This window comes from Epinephelus moara, chromosome 2, assembly GCF_006386435.1.
Source record: "Epinephelus moara isolate mb chromosome 2, YSFRI_EMoa_1.0, whole genome shotgun sequence".
In the NCBI taxonomy this organism is placed as follows: domain Eukaryota; kingdom Metazoa; phylum Chordata; class Actinopteri; order Perciformes; family Serranidae; genus Epinephelus; species Epinephelus moara.
Genome location: NC_065507.1, coordinates 12,366,269 through 12,387,992, shown reverse-complemented (window position 1 = coordinate 12,387,992; position 21,724 = coordinate 12,366,269). Strand labels below are relative to the sequence as shown.

Below are 21,724 nucleotides of genomic sequence, written 5' to 3'. Positions count from 1 at the left end.
GGAGGAGGAGGAGGAGGAGGAGGAATGGGGTGTTGAGTTCTTCTGCTGTGCCCCATGTGTGCTGTCTCTGGGCTGGAATAGACAGCTACCTCCGCCAGCCTCCCTCTGGACCGCATTAGACATGGCGCTCGGATAATACACTGCTGGGGATGTGGCGAGGGGGGAGGAAGGGAGGGAGGAGAACCCGGGGAGGTGGCAGACAGAGGGAGGGCCGAGCATGGGAGAATTCTTTTCTGACTTTAATACCACTGGTCCAAGACAAGAGCAAATAATCAGATGGACTCCTCGAAACCGCTGACTGTGAAATATCACGCCGCTCTTATTGAGACCAGCGGTGCGGCCAACAACATATGGACAGCAGTTCTTTCTGCATATTGTATTGGCCCAAAGTTCTTTAACTAATTATTCCACATTTTGGTACATACACTGATTTGCTTTCTTGCCGAGAGTTAGACGAGAAAATTGACTGGTAGCTAATTTCTCATCAAACTTGAACCAAACAAGCATGTTGTAGATGTCAGACTGTTCAGCTCTTTTCAGAAACAATTACAATAGCTGCTTTTAGAAATCCTCTAAATAAGTTTCGATGAGTGAATTTTGCTGTGATCCAATTACAAACGTCATCCACAGATCCCACTTTCTAGATGTTAACAAAACACCAATGCCGCTGCATTACTGATAAATCTGAATAAAGCACAAGCTCACCAATCAGTCGTTTTTTTTCTTTTAGATTCTTTATTTAATCAATGTTACATTAAACTAACATAAATAAATTTTTTTATGAACAAAAGGCACACAGTTCAAATATAAACAAAGAGAACGTCTGTACAGTTTGTCTCAATAAAACATGTCTACTGTCTCTGAGCGAGAGAGCGGTCCAAGAGAGATGAGTTTCAGGGGGGCGGGTGTTTGTTGACGAAACGCTACAGCGCTGCAGAGTCTCAGCGTGAAACTGTACACTCTTCAGTTCCCCCCGCAAGGAGCTAAAGTGGTGGGCGCAAAAGGCAGAAGCGCCAACCGGGGCACAGCACTGGCTTCATGTGAAACCTCTGCCTGGAGGTTTTCTGCGGATGTCCATGTGTTAAAAGTCCCACTGAAACTCACGTCCATTGTCTGTTTGAAGAGGCCACAAGATTCATTTCCACTAAATTAAAAGATTCAAACACGCAGCACATAGACTTGAGAAAAAAAAACGTAAGGGCTGGAGGCTGGGTAAACACTCACAATGATTTTTGTCAGAGAATGACGGGGGGGTCAGTGTTGCCATGGTTTCTCTATGGAAGCGTCTGATTGATTGGTTGCTGCTTCCTCAGAATAATACCGCCAGTTGGTCATTCACAGTACTGGCAGGACGCTGTCTACTACAGCGTTTGTCCTGATGTGGAACTGAGTTCACGTACAGCCATACGACTAAGTCAAAACGATAAGAGGACTACGTTTGGTTTTTCCTGCATCTGCTCCAGATCAATAAGGTATAAAAATCCTGTTCTGATCATCACTAGGCTGCTGTTCATACTAGGTAACAAAGCGTGGTACATGAGTCCAGTCAGTTGTGGTCGCAGCTGTTGTCAGTCGTCATCCACCTCAGAGCATGGGATGAAACAGGTGTCGTCCTTTGCTAGTCCAGTTTTGTCCAGTTTAATCCGGTCCAGACCGGTGTGTTGTTCCTCACTGCAGTCCAGTCTGGCTGGATCCAGTTGACTGCGGACCTTAATCACCGAGTATTTGCAAACATGTCTTAGACTGTTTTAACCTGTTTAGAGCAGCAGCTGGGCGAAGCTTAGTCGGCAAAGTGATGCCGATGGAGTTGGTTAAAGCCATCAAAAAGTACTCGAAATTTCAGCTTCTTGTTCGTCCACACTGTTCCTTTCATCCAAAGTGTCAAACTCCACCCACCTGGCACCTTCACAGGCTAGAACAAACTATGAGTAAGTGTTCGCTAATACAGACAGAAGCAGGTCTGATCCAGGGCTTAGACAGCGACAGTGCTGGGTACCTCCTCGTAGTGAATGATAAAGTAAGGGTAGCTCTGGTCGTCGTTGAAGATGACATAGATCTGGGGGTCCACCCAGTTGTCCACACAGGAGTCATAAAGGTCGCTGGAGGGGTCGCGGAGGTTGATAGGTGGAGGTCGCCGCATGGAGGGATTTCCTACAGTAAACCTGTGTAAACACAAAAAGGACAAAGACGAGGTTAGTCATGAGGTCTGGAAGGAGTCGTATTTGTGCTATATAACAGACTTTCATTCAGCTCTCTGGAGTCAAGAAGAATAATTTACCATCTAAAAGAAGACTCTTATAATTTTAATGATTACAAGACTGCTGCTCCAGTGTGTGTTTTAGGGCACCTTAAATAATATAAGCATATGCTGTAAGTGCATGAACTGAATGTACTGTAAGTATATGAAATGAGCCAGCACATTGTAACCGGTTTGTTTTTCCTCTCTTAAATATTCATGTCAAACCCTAAAGACCTGTAATCCATCAATCTTTGTTCTGCTTTCTCTGGGGTCATACATAAAACATATTAAAAATTTCCAGCTACAGACAAAGTGGGTGGGTAAAGACGTTAAAGAGTCTGTGTGCCAGTTACGGTTTCAGACAGGGAAGTTAACCACACGGTACAGATAACTGCTTTATTGGTCTATATCCCGTGCTCAGGTCTGGAGGCAATGTCTCCATCTGTGTTGTGGAGCACATGAAAGCCAGGTTTGGTGTGGAAGGAAGGGGGGGGGGGGGGGGGGTTACGTGTGGTGTATTTCCAAACCACCGTCCTCCGGGCGCACCGCAGACTGTCTGCTGCGCCATAACAAAGCTGGTGATGTATGATGGGTTCAGCCAAATCAGCTGTTTTACATGTGTGGCTCCGGATTTGACTTGCATTTTTAAAGAATGGGAGTAGCATGACACATATAGCATGACTGAATGATGGTTTATGGAAAAGAACTTGCAGATTTCCATGATCCAAATTAGTGCTGATGTGTCCTGTAAATCTATTATGAAGCCACTGAGAGCGAGAGCATGATAGGATCTGAGAGGAGGTTGTTTGTGCAGAGGTACGTGCTGGGGGAACGCACTTGTCAAACACAACTAACAAGGGACACTAAAACATGCAACCACACTAAAAACCAGACGCATAAAGCTTCAATTTAGCTTTTACCAAATTTCCAGTGAACACATCAAACCAAAGCATGGCGTCCTAGCTAAGATACACCACTGACATAATTAAATAATGCCACTAATATAACAAATATTTGAGGCTCAAAATCAACTTAAATACACAGAGAGATGACAGAAATGTTCTATATAAATTGTTTTAGGAAACTATCCCTTCAATTTCTCTAGGTGTGTTTAGTTATTGCCATATATTGATTTTTAAAAATATTTAATTCACTAAATTAGCCAAAACCAGATAATCCCATCTGGTTATTTTAATCTAATAATTCCAAAAAAAAAATCTAAAAATGTACTTTAGAATATAAATCAATATCGCAATAAATAAAACAAATACTATGATAAAAAAAATGACTTAAGCATTTTTTTGCAGTGCAGTTTTTTGTGGGGTTTTTTGTAGTGACTAAATAGCAACAGGCATCAATTATCATCATCAATTAACATCAATTATCAAAGTCACATTTTTCTCCCACTATCAACTTGTTAACTACAGCGTACACACACACACACACACACACACACACCTGCCAGTGAGGACTTTGGCCAGGAACATGCAGTGGACTCCTTTGGGGGAGCGCTTGGAGAAGTTATGGGAATAGACAGCCTTGCGGGCAAAGTAGGACCCCTGGCCAAACATGGTGGCGTGCTTGCCACAGACTCTGGGGTCGAAGTTGTGCTTGCAGATGCCCTCCACCACGTCAGCTGAGGTGCCGTGGAAGAGGTGGCGCTCGCTCAGCAGTCGGTCCATCTCGGACATACGCCGTGACATGTACTCCTTCTTCCTGTTGGAGCAGAGAGAGACAGAAGGTGAGATTTGTTGATTTGTTGATTTGCTTTTTGTGTTTGGAGCTTATTATTTTTTAATTTTAACTAGACATAATATAATTAAATAATAAACTAATCTTCATGACAAAAGTCTGATGCACCAGGACAGATCATCACTCAGGTGATGAATTAGTAAACAGCTGGGAGCAGCCCTGCTATTTCTATTCAAAACTTGCCATCACAGCCTTGTTTGCTCTAAACTGGCTAAGAACATTGAGCCTAATCTGTTTCTTGAGCAACACGCACGCACACACACACACACACACACACACACACACACACACACACACACACACACACACAGCTCATTTGATGTGAGCGGATCAATCAGGCATGCGGAGGTGAAAGCGTTTCAAGCCAGAGCTGCTGTGACCCAGGCATGAACTCCAACGACCCCGCAAGCTTGTGACCTGACACAGACCGATACTGCACGCATCCGAGTATGCACACACAGACACACAAACACACACACTTTAATTTCCTACTATCCAATTTTAGGATGAAGCTGCTCAACTTCCTTTGATATCAATAACCAGCCAATACACACGCACATACACTCACACGCAGACAGACACGCAAACAGGCAGTTACGGCTTCCCTGTCATAACCCGAGTGTGGGAAGAGGAAATCAACTGACGCTCAGAGAGAGGGGGGGGCATCACTTTCAGCGTCCATGCCACACACGCACACAAACACACACTCTGTCAGTCATTGTGAAACCATGCTGTACCAGTCAGTGTGGGAAACTTTAACTGTCACAGCTGATAGGACAGGCCTCGCTCCAACCACGGCGGTTAGCCCACTGTGTTTGCGACAGGAACACCATCATCACAAAACATCTCTCCATCCGGCGTGTTCACACACCACCGCCGACTCGTTCTCACAAAGTCTCACACAGCTGGTCCCATTTGTTATTTTCTTTTTTTTTTCCCCTTCCCCTCTTCTCACATTGTTTCGCATTCAACCCCTGTTTGTTGTTAGAGACATGTTTTTATTCATGTGTCTGTAAGTAAATACGCAGCTGTGTCTGAAATAGTTCAATAATAGAAATCTGGATAATACATTTCGTGCCACACCAGCAACATATGTGCGACTAGGATAAAAGAGGAACCAAATCATTTTCACACAACAGAAACCACACTGCACTAATATTTTGTGCAACTTTAGCATGGCTTTGGGTTCATAATATCCTATAAATATAAATATGAAAGACTTATTTCTGTGCTTGTAACCTAAATACTATCTCAGGTTTCCAAGTGTGGTCAAATCTCCTGACTGTGACGATCAAACTGAATAAATCCGCAACTTAAAGTCATACCATTCTGATGACACAGCAGCTGGTGATAACTTCAGCACCTCAGCAGAGTTATGTTCAATAAAACAACCACAAATGTGTCAAAGTTGTACACCACAGCTGCACATGAAGGCGAAATGCATGCAAAAGAATTCTGAGACCCTGACACAATTATTTCCTCCGGGGGTTTTTTTTTAAACATGGTGTCACAGCTACTGGTCACGGTTACTGGAAGTGACTCATGATTCTGAGGTTAGATTAACAGATATATTTCCAACAAAGAGGAAGAGCTTTAAAAAGACGTCTTAAGTAAAATGCTTCGGCTCCTTCGCTCACCTCTTGTACTTCTCCCAGAGGAAGGGGTTCTGCACGCGCATGATCTTGAGGATCCTGAACTTGGTCTCCGACACGGTCTTGTGGAAAAGGCTGTACACCGTCCGGTAGCTGCGGTCTTCACGCGAGACCGGCACCTGCAGGAAGTCCTGGTTCATCGTCATGGGCAACCACGTTTCGGGAAAAAGGCTGGGTGGGTTGGTGGTGGTCGGCGAGAGGGGATGCGAGACGGAGAGGTCCATAGACGAGGAGGAGGAGGTGGATGAGGAGGAGGAGCAGGGGAGGGGAGATGAAGAGAGGCCGCCCAATGTCCTGGAGAGAAAGATGAGAAAAGGTGTTAGATATTTGGTTAGAAAAAAGTTAAATCCCAAATACAATTTACATTATATGTTGATTATTTGTAACTTAACCTAGTTCAGTACCAGATGGTTGAGTTTGCCACATTGCCAGTTAATCAACAAATACATATATACTCAAAAACAAAGTAAATATATAAAAATATGCGGCTGTATTTTTGTAGTTCTTTTACCTAAAGGTGGTAAAGCTTTATTTTATGGGTCCAACAGTTTACATTAATTTCCTGCTAATGAAATGAGACGTAGTTGTGAATTCAGGTTTAGTGTTGGAGGAAGTTCAGGAAGTTTACTAGTTGTTGTATGGTACTAATGATAGAGAGCTGGAGACTGACAATTGTTGAGTACACCTCCAATTAATTAATTCAAATTACTTGCTAGAATAAAGCACTGAAGTTTAAAGTCAGCGCTCAACAGGTCGGCCTCCCGCAGAAAAACGTGACATTTGTCAGCTAATAAGGACACAATTCAACATTCATGTAGAAGAATATTTTAAGGGTGCTCAAATCAATCAGCCACTAATTTGTGGAGAGTATTTGAAAAGCGAAGTTGGAAAAGCAGATCAGATTATGCAAAACACGCAATTTTTCAATGCGCTGCTAAAATCTTCTTCACTCTGGAAGTTCAACCAGACGTCTGAAAAAGACAAGAAATTTGCAATTTGCAAAGTGCAGGCTCAGGCTGCTCTCAGCTCTGTCTATGTTGCACTTGTTGCCTGCCAGTAAATAAACAGTTACCAACTACCCTGTGATCAGTATCGGCTGACACTACTTTCAGTGACTGTTAATTGGTCTCAAGAGCACCCTGATAATATAGCAATGATGAATTAATATTTATTCATGTTTACATAGAGCATCTACTAGAAATTAACATCTTTCAAACTCAACACAATTAACAGGTAACTGTGTTAAGAGCTTTTTTTAATGATTATGGGAATATACCCATAAAATAAGGCACTAAATACAATGTATTGACTTTTATTCCCCTCCATGAACATTGCTTTACGTTATTAAATATTGTATTTCTTTAGCTGTGGTAACACTGGCCTAAAAATATTATCTCTAGGGATAATTCCATAAAAGATAAATAATTAATAAATGAAAATGGTGACCACATGCAGTCTAAAAAACAAAACAAAAATTGCATATTTTTGTACTTTATAACCCTCTCATTCTTGTAGGCCTTCACATACAGCGCCTCAACAGCTAGCATTTTCAACATTAAGTCTTTCTTCATCAGAATAATAGATAAAGCCATGATTCACGTTGAAATGTTCCTCGCTGCACCTCCCTCTATAAACTAATCAACCCCAAGCCGTACATCACAGCCTGCTACCTATCTCTGCTCCTTCCTACAGCTCCGTTCCCATGTGTTTCCAATCAAAGCTGCATCCTAATGTAAAACAAAACCGCCGTGATGAACCGACACGTCGTTGCTTCCAAAATCATATTCCCACCAACTGTCAACAATGACATCACCGCGCTGCTGAGTGGAGCAGCTCCACGGCAGCCGTCAGCAACCAAACAAAACAGCAGGGCCGTGCGAAAATGAAACCCAGACACCAAACAAGACAACAGGGAGGCAGAGAGAGAGAGAGAGAGGGGGGGGAGGGGATGGGGATGAGAGCAAGAGAAGAGGGAAGAATGAAAAAATCCAATTGCGGAGCTGTCATGAAAGTGACAAAAAAGCTATTGTGTCTGGCATTTGAGTCAATAACAGTGGTTTGGCTGTCAAGTTATCGCTCTCTAAGTGTAAATGCTGTTAGCCCTATCAGCCATAAGAGAGTGTGCATGTGTGTGTGTGTCGTCAAGAGACTGTGATCAGTGTGACTCTGAGTCAGTGCGACAGTTTTTCTCATCTCTTTTCTCTCCCTCTGTCTTTCTCCCTTATCTTGTCTGTTCGGTCTCGATCTCTCCCCGCAATCGATGTCTCTATTCCCCCATGTGCTCTGAGGAGATCACAGCACAGCCTGCTGCAGAAAACAAGTGTGAAATGAAAAGGGACAGATAACAAGAGAGTGATGGAGTTGAGGAGAGAAAAGAGTGAAAAGGAGAAAGATTAGGACAGATAACGGGGGAGGGAGGAGAGAGCTGAAAATAACATCATCAGGAGGGAGAGATGACAGGAGGAGAGGGAGCGAGGTGGGGAGGGAGGGAGCATGGGAGAGTGCCAATCAAGCTAATGACCTCAACCTCTAAGCCTAGCACAGATTGTTCCTGATACACACACAAACACACACACTTGGGAGGACACTGCATTGATTTACAGTCATTTCTCTGGAAAAAAACAACTAAATTTAACCGAAAAACAAGTGCTATCTTTAAGATCTGAACAATTTACCTGCTCTTTTTCCTATAACTTGAGTGATCTGATTTTGTCCCCCACAAAGTGATTAACTGAAGCACACACACACACCAAACAGATAAAAAAGTCCCAGTAACAAATCCCTCGATCCAAATTCTAGCTCCCCGTGGTCACATTTCACACTCCTTCACTCACCAGCTCTCCTCTGCTGTGCACCCAGTCTGGAAACCATTTAGACCTCTCTCACTTCCTCTCACTGTTGCTCTCTATCTCACGAGCTGTCTCTTTCTCCCCTCATTCCTTCTCTGTCTCCCGCTTCCTCTGTCTAATTTTCTCCCTCTTTCCCTTCTGCTCTCCATTTTGTCTCCTCTTGACTGTCAAGGCCCTGCGGGAACAGCTCGTACTAGTTCGCTCCGTGCGGGACACTGGCAGGACATGGCTTCAGCAGCCTGCTCGGCAGAGGAAGTGAAAGATTCTGCAAATGGGGTGAGATGACTCCACTTGTTCCCAATCTGGCATCACTTGTTTCAGTGAGGCGAGTGCGGAGAGGCGGATCACTCCACTGCTATAAAGAGAAAATGGCAGCTGAGAGATGAGAATTCCTGAAATCCGCTTATTTCCTCGAGAAGAAAGTGAACAGATCTCATCTCATTCACAGATTTTCTCACTGAGACAAATGAGATTTAAGACCACTTGAAAATACTTCTACCCTTTCCTCGTCCGTTCGCTCTCGACACTCTGTGTATCTGTTGTCTGTTCTCATTTGTTATCTAACTTTCCATCTGTCTGGTTGAGGCCCATTTCGTCCTGCACAGGACAGCTCCTCGGTCCCAGTGACTCTGATTCACCAAAAATCAGGAGTTAATATGGGCACAGCACTGAAATCGATTAAATGTGATTGTGGCATTTAGAGGCTTTTGATTATTCAACCCTGAGTGCAACATTAACATTGTGTACCGACCTCTGTGTGCCTATCTGTCTCCAAACAGAGACTCAGGATGCGTCCAGAACACAGAGAGCTGCAGGGGGACAGCGTGTGACATACCGGCGGGCTAATTTGTGTGTGTTGCTGTGCACGTGTTGCCAGGAATATCATGTAAAACCGGGGACTTTGTTCTAATACTCAAAGTGGCCTCATATCCAAATCACGAAATGTTCCCTAACAAGGTTGAGATCTGAGTGCTAAACCATCAGCAAGACGAGACAAAGAGAGACTATCAATCAAGCGAGTGACCTCTGCCTCTCGACTGAGGACTGACTGTTCCTGTCACTTTGCTCCTGTTTAACAGCCGCTCTAAACCCTGATGCTTATCAAAGTGTTACCCTTCAAAGAGGTTAATAGGCTGCTCCGGAACAATTCCTTTTTGCATCCAAATAGGTTCCATATCAACAACGCCAAGCATGTTTGACAATCAGCTTGTTAGTCAGCTTGTCCTTTATTTGGCAAGATGATTGGCAAAGACAAGAGTCTACAGCCTGCCAGCATGCTAACATGGTAGCATGTATAATGTTTACCATGCTCACTGTCTCAGTGAAGCATGTTAGCATGCTAACACCTGCTAATCAGCCCAAAACATATTGCAGCTGAGGCTGATGGGAATGTCATTAGTTTGGCAGGTTTCTGGTCTGACTGGACAAATTAAAACTTTGACCTAGATCAAACCTGAGGAGGACATGAGTGTCTCTACTATTTGTCATTGCAATCCATCCAATAGTTGACCGAAAATTGGCAGACTGGCAGACCAACATCGCCATCCCTGGAGCACCACCGCTAGCATGGCTAAAAAGCAACTTCAGAGTGGTAACATCAAGGCTACGCCATTATATGTGCTTCCCTCTGTATTTTAAGAGTTAAATGTCAAATGTCTTTACTTACTGTAAGTGGGGTGTAAGCATCACGGAGGACATGAACATGGGCCGCTTCTTGATCTGGCGCCTGAACCCGAAGACGGCATTCTGCTGGAAGCCCTCCCTGATGTTGAGGATATACTGGTTCTGGAGCGTAATGAATCGCACCTCCTTAAGACCCCTCGAACTCGCCTCCTCTATGAGCTTCACTACCGGCTGTGGAGGAGAAGAGGAGGAGAAAGAAGAAAAGGAAGTGTTTAGACTTAATTGTTTATCATTTTTGACTTTTCTGCATTTGAATCCAACGGCGGAAGGAGGAAGGGAGAGTTTGACGAGAGAAATGTCAGTGTAGCGTGGTGCAATGCTCAGATAACAAAAAGCCCAGCTGATAACGAGTATCACCGTGAGACACAAACTCACACTTACGCACGGACAGAAAGCAGTCAGTCTTCACTGATTAGGTGAAATAAATTGCAATTGGCTGGGGACAGCTGCGTCACAAGGGATGTAGAGGTGTGTGTGTGTATGTGTGTCTAAATCAATCTCATCCCAGTGGCTAGACAATCGATTGGTGTGGGCAGAGTTAATGTGTCTGGCCTCATGTTCATACAGGCGTGCACGCAAACAAACAAACACACACACATAAATGCACCGAGCGGCTCACCTCAGAGTATTCCCTCCAGCCAAAGTTGTCTCTGCAGTAGTACTTCCACACGGTGTGGCAGCTGGGGGTGGGGCTTGGGTTCGTTGCGGGCGCGGGTAGAGGGCTGGCGGGAGTGGTCAGTCGTCGGACGCGGTCAAATTCCAGGTCACACACTCGCATCGCCCCAAAGTCTAGGGAAAACACTCGACCCCTGGAAAACAAAAATCATTGTTAAACAAAAAATAACTAACTGCTGCAGTCAGCGGAAGAAAAAACACAGCGTACATTTACACGGTCAGCTAACATGTGGCTGTGGCACAGTGACCTTGTTGTGCGCCCTGGAGCAAGATGACCAAACCTCTAATTGCTCACTCAGTATGAGTCACACAGGATGACAGCATCAGCTACATGACTTACATGCAAACATAGGAGAGAATAGAAAGAAAGAAGACATACTCTATGTGATCAAAACATTATATGTACACACACTGAAAACAGGTCACTGGAATGATTCAGATATTAATTTTATTCTAATAACAGCACTTAAAATGCTTAAACAGACCCGAACCTGAGAGATTCAGTTAGGCTTTAAACAGAATGACGCAAGCAGGACTGTCAATGAATATGCTACTTTTGCCATTTCATTATGTTTCGTGACGGTCATAGAAATTAGGGGAAATTTGCTCATTCGCTATCTTGCTGAGAGTGAGATAAGACGATTGCTAGTACTCTTGTGTCTGCTGCTATGTCAGCTGTAGCTTCATTTAGCATACAGGCATGAGTGGTATGGTTCCTCTCATTTCCTCTCAAATTTCCCAAACTGTCGAGCTCTTCCTTCAGAGCTTTGCCTCTCATTTTTGTGATGCTGACATTTGTCTTCTTCTTCGGTCAGGTTCAGCTAAAGAACAATGCTTTTGTAACATGCTAAAGTGTTAGCATCTGCTAAGTAAATAAAAGGCGATGTGCATACAACCTCCCGTAACCCCTCTCTGTCTCGACAAGCGTGGGTCAAAGCCCCGTTATGTGTGTGTGTGTCTGTCTGTGTGTGCATCAGTCTCTCTACATTAGCTCTCCATAGGGCCTCTGGCGAATCCTTTCTGGGTCAGACATACCACTCACATAAATGTGGGCATCATAGACTGGCACGCTATGCCATGGACGGCAGCCAGACAGGGGCAGACACGCACACACACATACACACACGCATGTACACCACATACACACAGACACATGCAAACTTTGCCGAACATGCACACAGCCTGACACAGTGTTAATGGGCTCATTGATTTTTGCCGAGAAACTAATTGGATGCAATGTCAAAGGTTAGACATCGGTGAGCGTGAGTCTGTCTGGAAACGTGTGTGTGTGTGTGTGTGTGTGTGTGTGGCAGTGGTTGTGTTCCGGTAATGTGTGTGTTTCAGGTTTGTTCTAAATAAAGCACATGGATTAGAGTCTTTAGATGTTTCCCATCTAAAATGTGGAGAAGCTGAGTGTGTGAACCTGCTGTTATTAGTTCAACAGCCTGCAGAAGTGAAACCTCATATTATAATGGGTATAATGTATAAGTATTTGATTTCATCTACTGTAAGTACATTTACTGGTCACTGGGGTTACACACACACTTGCACAGAGTCACGCTGGTTTCGGTCAGGAAGGTGATAATGAATGTGCTGAGTCATTTTCCCAAAACACACATGCACCCTGGTACAAATACTGATTATACACACAGTATTTACAGTCTGTTTCTGCTAAGTCACACTGTGACTGCGTCTCTTTAAGAGGAAGTGAAATAGGAATTCATTCACTGAGCACGTGCAGAAACAAAACAGCAACTGAGCAGTGAGTCACTGATTATCAGATCACCAGATTACCAAAAAAGACCAGGCAGATGTCCACGAGTTGTTGTTTTCTGAACCACATTTAAGTAACTTAAAAGCGAGTTTTGGTTTCATGCGAATGAAAATTAAATTTGAATATCAAAGGCAGAGCTAGAAGTGAAAAACAGAAGAGAAAAAGGATGATGGAAATAAGTGCTACGAGAAAAGACAGGAATACAGACGGATGTGAGAGGCAGGGAAGTGAAATTATAGCAGAAATAAATTAACAGTGAAGACAGTACATCCTTTGCTTCACCTCTGGTCAACCTGTTCTCTGCTGCTCTTTGTTTTCTTAATTTTTGCTCAATTTGTTCTGTAATGTTTCCGCTCTGTTCCCTGCTTCGCTGCTTCTTTCTGTCGCTCCACACATCTGTGTTCTCTGTGCTTTGTGTCTGAAAAAGAAAGACACACCTGTGTGGCCTTCTGTCTCTTTCACTGTCTCTCAGTACAGAACAGTTTCTGCCTGCAACAGTATGTTATGATGACAAGAGCTTCTGTATGTGTGCATATATGAACTTGAGTGACTTATGATGCACACACACACACACACACACACACACACACACACACACACACACACACTTTTTCAGGTTGTAAAGTGAGGAAGTTAAGTGAACTTAAGTACTCACTAATAAATAAGGTCAGTCAATGATTTTCAAAGCCCTTTGCAGAGTCCGTTCCCCTCCCTCACTCCCAGACTAGTTTGTGCTGTTCTAAAAATAAAATTCCGCTGGTTAAATTAAGTGCACTGAGATTCGGTGCTTTCAAAGTGGAGGCCAGTGAAAAGTTGGAAAGAGATGCGAGGCACGCCCACTCTGGCAAGGTCGACACTTTTCAAGACCACGCTTGAAATATGGGGCCGCTCCAAGTTTGTGCAAAGGTGCACACGCGAAAGTCAACTGAAAATGCAAATTGAAAGAGCAGTGTATTTTGGGTTTACAGGAAAAAGACTGAGACATTCGAGTGAAAACCCAAACTGCTGACTAGGGAGGGGTGTTTGTGTGCTAAAGGTGAAAGAAGAGGGCCCTTGTGAGCGAAGCACATGGTGCTGAGAATGCAGTAAACCTGCTCTGTTCCTGTAGCGGGCAGCTCCCAGGTGTGAATGTTTGGATCAGTGCTGAATGTGGGAGCAGGGTGTTGCTGGAGAAATAGAGAAAGCGTGTTCAGCAAAACCTTTCCCTGGATAAATAAAGGTTAAGAAAACTAACTGCACTGTCAAAATGGCTGTTAATCCTCCACACTGCCTTTAGCACACACACACACACACCTTCGAACTTTCTCACGGCTGCACACACAAGGACCCGCATACCAGCATCTGTCATGCTATTGTGAACGTCACAGGCTAAGGGGAAAAAAAAAACATAAGCGCTCGCTCACTCACACACACACACACACACACACACTCTTTCGACAGATTCATGTACACACGCGCAAACTTCATCCAGTCACACCTTGATAAGTCAGTCAGTCAACCAAATCTGCTGACGAAGGCTTCTTTCACACACACACACAGCTTGATGTCATGGTGTTATTTCCTCATGTCAGAGCTATTCACTTTCTGGTTATCTATTCAAATCTGCTTCATTTGATTTTGTTTTTTATTTGCTCTTAAGACTGTGAAAGACATGAAGTCAACCGCACAAAGAGAGCAGGAAAAAATGTACACCGCCGCTTCCTGCATGTCCTGGATTGTTCCTGTTAAGAGTGCGTCTCCGTCCTCCTCTCCGGCACATCATTAAGCTCATAGTTCAGGGTGTCCTCTCTCGCAGTCCTTTTAGCCTCGCTTTGAAATTTGAAAACTCTTCCCAGGGTGCAAAACGTGAAAGAACAAGGGTTAGGACGGGAAGATAACCGAGTTTGACGTTAAAAATAACACTTGGTGACACTTGAAAAAGAGAAGTGGGTGCTGCTTTAGTGCAGAGGCAAAGCACACACACACACACACATCTCCACGTCTTACACCTCTTTAGGCCCTCGAGGGACAACTGAGGAATGAGAAAGAGATAGGAGACTGAGAGAAAGGGAGTAAAAGAGGGGTGAGACAAAGAAATGTGTAGGTCGAATGATCCAGTGAGGAAAAAGGAGGAAGAGGTGGAGAAGGGGGGAGAAAAGATGGATGGATGGACGGATGAAGGCAGACTCTGAGTAATAAGAGGCAGAGCGACCAAGACCTCGCCCGACTGATTCATGGCATGGGTTGTCTAACACGTTATAGCCACACACACACACACACACACACACACACTAGTGGACACATTCAGTCTGATTATCTTGACACCGCCTCTTTTCACACACGCACAATCACCACACGCAAGCAAGCTCTCATAGACACAACCATCCTTGATTTTCTTTGATTCGTGACACAATGAGGTAGCATGGAATCCCCCGCGATATAAACACACACACACACACTCTCACACACACACACCATGGTGTCAGGTCGCTCTGCCCTTGGTGCTCGATGACTCTTTATGTCAGTTAATGACAAGCAAGGCTTTTATCACCTGGCTGACAAAAGAGTCTCTCTCAATCGCTCTCTTTCTCTCTCTCTCTCACACTCACACACACACACACACACATATGAAAAATGTGCACATCGTCATGGTTACGAAAAAATCTGAAGACTTTTTTAGTCCCACTACAAAGATATTACAGGAAATTAGTGTAATTACAGAAGATTTGGTTCATAATTTGTATTTTTCTGTAAATAACATAGTACTCCACACAAGATGGAATAAAGGCGTAGATTGTATATTGTCTCTCTCTCTCTCACACACACACACACAACAGCACAGCATAAATCTGTTAACAAGCAAGTGTACAGCCGAAGATTATCACAGTATAACTTTTAGAAGCGATGACTGTGACATTCCTCCTTACTGCTGAGTTCATGACTAAAGCGGATTAGCCAGACTTCCATTCCTGCTTATCATATGGATGGGATTAACCTGTGCTATGGATCATACACACATGGGAACAGCTCAGCGCGGAACACACACTCGCTTACGCCCCACCAGGGCTGCACAGGATATAATCAGACGCAGACACACAAAAAGGCTCATACGTTTTCTCTTCTGTCCGCTCCTTCTCTTCCTCACACATGCACTCATGGCAGATGGCAAAACAGGCCTGTGTTGCCATACCGACAGTAGAGCTTGTTAAGTCATCTGCTGCTCTTTAGATCACTAACAATGTTATCATTTGGCCGTGGTAACCACGGTGATGCCTTCGCCCTGTGTGCGTGTGTGTGTGTGTGCTTGTGTGCATGAAAAGACAGGCTAAAAGAAAAGTATCAAAAGAGCACTCACACACACCCAGTACAGCACAAAGCTTAAAGTAAATGACTGATCTGAGCACTGAATAACCATAACGGTGTGAACGCTAAGCAGTTTACTGACTTTCCTGTTTGTCTCTCATCATCTGATCAGCTCTGAAGAGCCCCAAACCAAAACTGAGTTTACCCAGCGTCAACATAACCACCCAAACACTTTATACATCCACCTGAGGCAGCACAACCTCCTGTTTTAAATCCTAACCTGTGGTGTAAATAAACACTGGATTAAAAGAGGACAACACTTTTTAAAAACCAGGGAATCAGCCAGTGTTTTCTTACTGTGGATGAACGCCTAAACATGGGAGTGTTTTTTGTCAGAGAACTCGTGTGTCAGCGAGCGAAAGGGTTTTACATCACGTCAAATGTTTTGCGATATGTTCTCACTCTACCATTCTCAAACAGTCAAACCTGTTTTCAGGGTCAGGGTTAGAAAAACTTCAAAAACACATTCTTGAGAATTTTATGCCTTGGGTGCTTGAACAAAATTGTCGAAATGCACTCCAGAAGCAGCAGCAGAGAGGGTTATGGTAGAGAACAGCAATGATGAGAGTGTGTTTGGAATTTATAGACTTTACAGGTGAAACTGAAAATGTGTTGACACTGCCTGGAATTGTGTAATTAAGTGAAAACGAGTGTGGATTTAGTGATTATCTAGCTTGTAACAAAGTGTGTCGAGAAACTTGAAAACCTAATTATCAGAGAATACATCAGAGTCAGACTCAGCTTATCGAATATCACACGGAAAATCGAAAGAGACAGCTTTAATGTGTGCTAATCAAACCACAGACAAACACAAAGTGTGCCGCGCAAAATGTTTAGCACACATTACAAAATAAATGACTTTTAAAATAATGAGTATGATCATTCTAATGACAACAAGCATATGTCAAATTATTCTGGTGCTTCTAGTTTCTAGTGGAGTTTCAGTCGAGTGAGCCAGATGGTCCTGTCTGACTGTGTGAGAGCGTAACACACTCAAAGGGCCTCTGAAGAATTTGGGTTGACACCACCAGGTGCATATCCTGTTTGTGGAGCAATATGCACTTTGCATAGAGTTTCAGTTGAAAACATGAGTCAACAAGTCAAACACACAGACACACACAAATCTTTGTACACACACGCAAACCTGTGTGTTGTCCACACAGACGTAAACAAAGACAAACACACATGGCCGCCCAAAGGGCTCAGTTAATCATGAAAGAGCTGATGATGTGGACGCGGTTAATAGTTTGGTATAATGGCAAGACGCTGTGTCACTGCCTGTGTTTGAACAGACTGCCCTTTAAACCCAATTCAGACAATAATGTGACGGAGACAGCGTTCAAATCTTCTGATTACATTACTAGATCATATTGGATGTGAACATAAAAGACTTTAAAGTGTGGTAGATTACAAATTACATTGCCTTAAAGACGTGTCTACACCTTAATCAAACAATGACTATCTGGGTGTTTGCTGATTTTAGGATAAGTATGACAGTTTAACTGCCTGATAATGCCCAAATCCTCAACTGTAAATGTTACTAAAACAACAAGCTGAAACTGGGGAACGGTAATTTTGATGACTGATTAGTCCAAAGTAGTTTCTCAAACAAAAATACCAATACTGGTTCCAGCTTCTCCATCGTTGAGGATTTGCTGCTTTTCTTTAACTTTATGTTACAGCAAAGTAGAATATCTTGGGTTTTGGACAGTTGGTCGAACAAAATCTGACATTTGAAGACGTCACACTGGGCTTTAAGAAACTGTCATTGTGAAAAGTGCGACAGATCAAACAATTAATCGAGAAATTAATGCAAGCTTTTCATTAACATAGTAACATGACATCATGGGATAAGGTAGACAAGCTGGGGGACTTTGACTTCGTCGTGTGGGCCACTGTGGAGAGGACATCTTGGGTTATTGTATAGTAAACGAAATAAAAAACAAAATAAACCTGTGTTTAAGCAGGTTTTAGAATAAGGTGAACAGCCTCTGTGCAGATGTACTCATTGTGTGAGAGTGCATTCAGTACAGTTTAACAGGAAGCGGTGCATGCTACTTTATGTCACCCCACTGGGGCTTGCCAAGTGCTTGCATGTGTGTGTGTATCTATGTGGGTGTGTGAGAGAGTGAAAGAGAGGTTTATCTCTGTCTGCTAAAAGGCGTGCGTGTGAGCACTGCAAGCCACTGAGCTTCTCTGTGCAGCCGATTCGTGCGAGCGTCTGCGTGCGAAGCCGTGTGTGTGTGTGTTTGAGTGTACACAGTGGTGTGCATGTCTATGACCGAGGGAAGGAGAGAAGCTGCCAAGTGCGTCTGTGTCAGTGACCGCACAAGGCAACTGAGGGTCATGGAAGTTCACAGCTTTCTGCCATGAGTACTGTAAAGTCTAGTTTGGACGGAGATCCAGCCAATCACAGGGGGAGTTTTGGGAGTCCGGAAAAAAAATACAGGAAATAGATAACCAATATCAGGGCTGGGAGATGGAGTGCCGTGACTACACAAGGGCACGATAGCTGATATGATAGCTCGAATGTAGGGAAAATATTAACTAGATGACACGTGAAGGCCAAAACACACACACATACACTTGAGATAAAAGGACTAACACACACTTTCACACATGAATTAAAAACCCACGTTCACAGTATTAAGAACTGTATAAATGACAGTCATACAGGAACATGCACTTGGCTGCAATCCACAAGCCGCACACGTACAGAACAGCTGTAGAGTCACAGTTTTCAGTGTGTCACCGGTGGTGAAACCAAAGAGGAAGCTCAGGTCGAGGTCTACTGTTTCCAACACGCCAGACCAGAAGTGCTTATCATTCACAAGCAGCCTATCAGCTTACGGCACCATTGTTGCCATGTCACAAGTGCCAAATATTTGTTAATTCATAGGTACTTGTGACATGGCAACAATGTTCCTATCAACTTACCACACAGTAGCCTTTTACTTGACTATAATATACAGGTGTGGGTGCAGTGTACTGCTTCAACTCTATGGATCCGGTAAGAGGAAACTGTTCTGCTGTTATGACATTAAAGGTCTATCCATCTTTATCGAGAAATAATTAAGAATAAACTGACCGGAATGAGCAGAAATGTAGGAAACTGATGCTCTTCACAGATGCACCAGCCATGTTTTCAGTTCCTGTTTTGAATCGATTGAATTGAAAGTGAATTGACCCCCTGCCCACAGGTCCAAAACAGAAAGACAGAAATACTCTGTTACTGCTTCCCTCCACAGTGAGATCCTGTATCTAACCAGAGGGCATACATGAAACACAGTACACACAATACAGAATACACTATAGAGGGATACTTACTGAAACTTGAGCCTGACTTGCTCATTGTCCGGGTTGCAGTACAGTCTCTCCAGCTGTTCCTGGGAGTCATCTGCTATGCTCTGCCACGTCTGATTACTGCTCCTGCGGATCTGCCAGTGGTAGGGCAGGACAGTGTGGTGGTGGGCACAGTCATTGCCATACACACACTGTCCTTGGAGGAAATCCACACAAATGTCCACAGAGTCTGACTGGTGTGTGTGATACTGGAGTTGGGTGAGCAGCTCAAAAACCAGGTCCAGGGAGGCCTCTTCGCTTTTATCCTGAAATAGCACCCCTTTGTCGGGCTGCAGGAGGAGGACATGGGGGTCCTGGAGGCCGGTGCAGTCTTTGACTGGAAGGTTTTTAGCCCCAGAGGTTAAGAGGTCATTGCTTTTGATGCCCCCCTCCTGGTGAGGTGCCTGGGGTACAACTGTGGGAGGTATATCCCTGCAAGGGGGCGTTATTGTTACTGTGCTCCCGGCCGCCCTGGGGCCGGATTTGGACTGAAAGCAGCGGCTGCCGGGGGTAGGATCCGTGATCTTGGGTCGCTCCCCTCGCCGCTCAGTCTCCTCCAGCTCCGCAGTAGTATCGGCTATTTCCACATCACCGTCCCGGGTCATCAACCCCGGCACTCCAGCCCCAGCCGTGGTGTCGTCAGCAGCTCCAGAGTCTTTGAGACACACCTGGCCCATACAGTTCTGTTTCACCACGGCTGCTGCGCACATGTTGCCCGGAGTCCGGCCCGGCTGGCTCCGGGGAACAAACACCCCATCCCCGGACACCAGCGCATCCGTGCTCAGCAGGGTGGTCAGTATCGGATCCTCCAGGGCGCGGTGGAGGCATTTGGCGTCCAATTTCCTCTGCTTCTTTTTGAAATAAGGTTTCACCAGGGGGATCTTGTCCGGAAGCCCCACTATCTGCTGCTCCGTGAAATCTTCCCCTTCGTCCATGTTCAAACTCATATCCAGGGAGATCCCAGTCGGTACACCGTCTGTGGATTTCTGCAGAATGTGCAAAGTTTTATCCATGGTCCCCTCCTAAACCCCGACAGTCCTGAAGAGAAAGAGAGAAAGAAAGAAAGAGGTAGTCATCAAAGATAACACCGATAATCCTATAATCTTAGTTTCCAAGGTGAAGTCATCCTGGCGCATAAAGCGGTGATTAATAGGTCGGGCTATTATGCTGTGAAAAATTACTGTGAAAACTCATCTTTCCTTTCCTGGAAAAGGAAAACCCTGTCTGTGTATGTGCCGAAACGAAACCTGTTTAACCCCTCCGACAAAAAACTACACACTGCTGGGCTGATCCCATAATGATGCTGCAGGAATAATTATAATACCCAGCTGCATCACACATTACAAACCCATTGGCCATATATGAATATAAGATTAGGCTGTTTAATGTATTGACTCGTGTTTGGAGAAGGAGAGACGAGGCGAGGCGGAAAAATATGAGCTAATCCTGCTGTAGGGAACTTGCGCACAGTCACCAGCTTCAGATTGATTTTATAGAAACAAGAATAGCCGATACCTTTAATTGGAGAGTGTTAGCCTATTTGGCTTTTCCTCTGCTGTCTTTGCTCTGTGACTAACGTCATGCCTGCAATTACAGCTGCGTCTCTGAGCAGGAGCGATAAAATCACCACTGTAACAAAACCTCTCTCTCTCGGGACTATATATTTTGATCACGGGAGTCCGATACGCGGCCCCTGCCGTCTACGTGCCGCTTACACACTGCTGCCCGAGCAAGTTTGCACGTAGGCTACAGCCGACAAACACACACGTAGGCTACACACACACACACATACACACACAAGGCACTGCGGCGGAGCAGCGACAAAAGATAAACGGGGCACCCCGGAGCTTTATTCACCATGTCCCTACAACAGCCTCCCTCTGGTTAACAAACACTTCTCCTCTTCCTCCAGCAGCAGCAGAGCCGGAGCTGTGTGTGCAGGCTGCGGAGTTTGTAAAAAGCAAACACTGGAGCACTGCAGCAGGCAGCCAGGGTGATTTGTTATAGCGCAGCTCTCCCATACACGGTTTAAAGCAGAGGAAAACCCTTTCTGTGTTTCTCAAACAACAACCAGACGACAAAACCCTACCTGCACGATAAAGTCCGCCCCTCTCCCCCCGGTCTCGACACTCTTTGGTGGGTAAAATCCAGTGCGTACATCGGCGGAGCTCCGTATCCAGTCTGGAGATAATAGGATCCGTGTCTGGACTAGTCTGTAGTCCGGTTAGGTTTCTCGTGTCCCTCTGCTAACCCCCGCCGCTCTCATGCTCTGTCTCTATTTCATGCTGTCTGTCCCTCTCTTCTTTGTATCCTTCTGTCGGATAGGAAAGCGCAGGGAGAGCAGCGCAGACCGACAAAGAGCGAGGCACAGCTGTGGCGAGAGACGCTCTGCCTGCCTCCCGGCTCCGCACAGCCC

General features: G+C 44.7%; 2 protein-coding genes across 2 annotated transcripts in view; one reads left to right on the top strand and one right to left on the bottom strand.

Moving 5' to 3' along the window:
* ssr3 (signal sequence receptor, gamma) overlaps positions 1–21,724 on the top strand; it is a 168,905-nt gene that overhangs the window by 104,282 nt on the left and 42,899 nt on the right. The gene's annotated exons all lie outside the window — the stretch shown is intronic.
* On the bottom strand, positions 713–21,698 carry tiparp (TCDD-inducible poly(ADP-ribose) polymerase). Its single transcript, XM_050033325.1, has 7 exons — positions 21,398–21,698; positions 19,294–20,346; positions 10,795–10,984; positions 10,159–10,346; positions 5,629–5,937; positions 3,698–3,955; positions 713–2,162 (listed from the first exon to the last, which is right to left on the bottom strand). The coding sequence occupies exons 2-7, from the start codon at positions 20,319–20,321 to the stop codon at positions 1,973–1,975; spliced, it is 2,163 nt and encodes a 720-aa protein (XP_049889282.1). The 5' UTR covers positions 20,322–20,346; positions 21,398–21,698; the 3' UTR covers positions 713–1,972.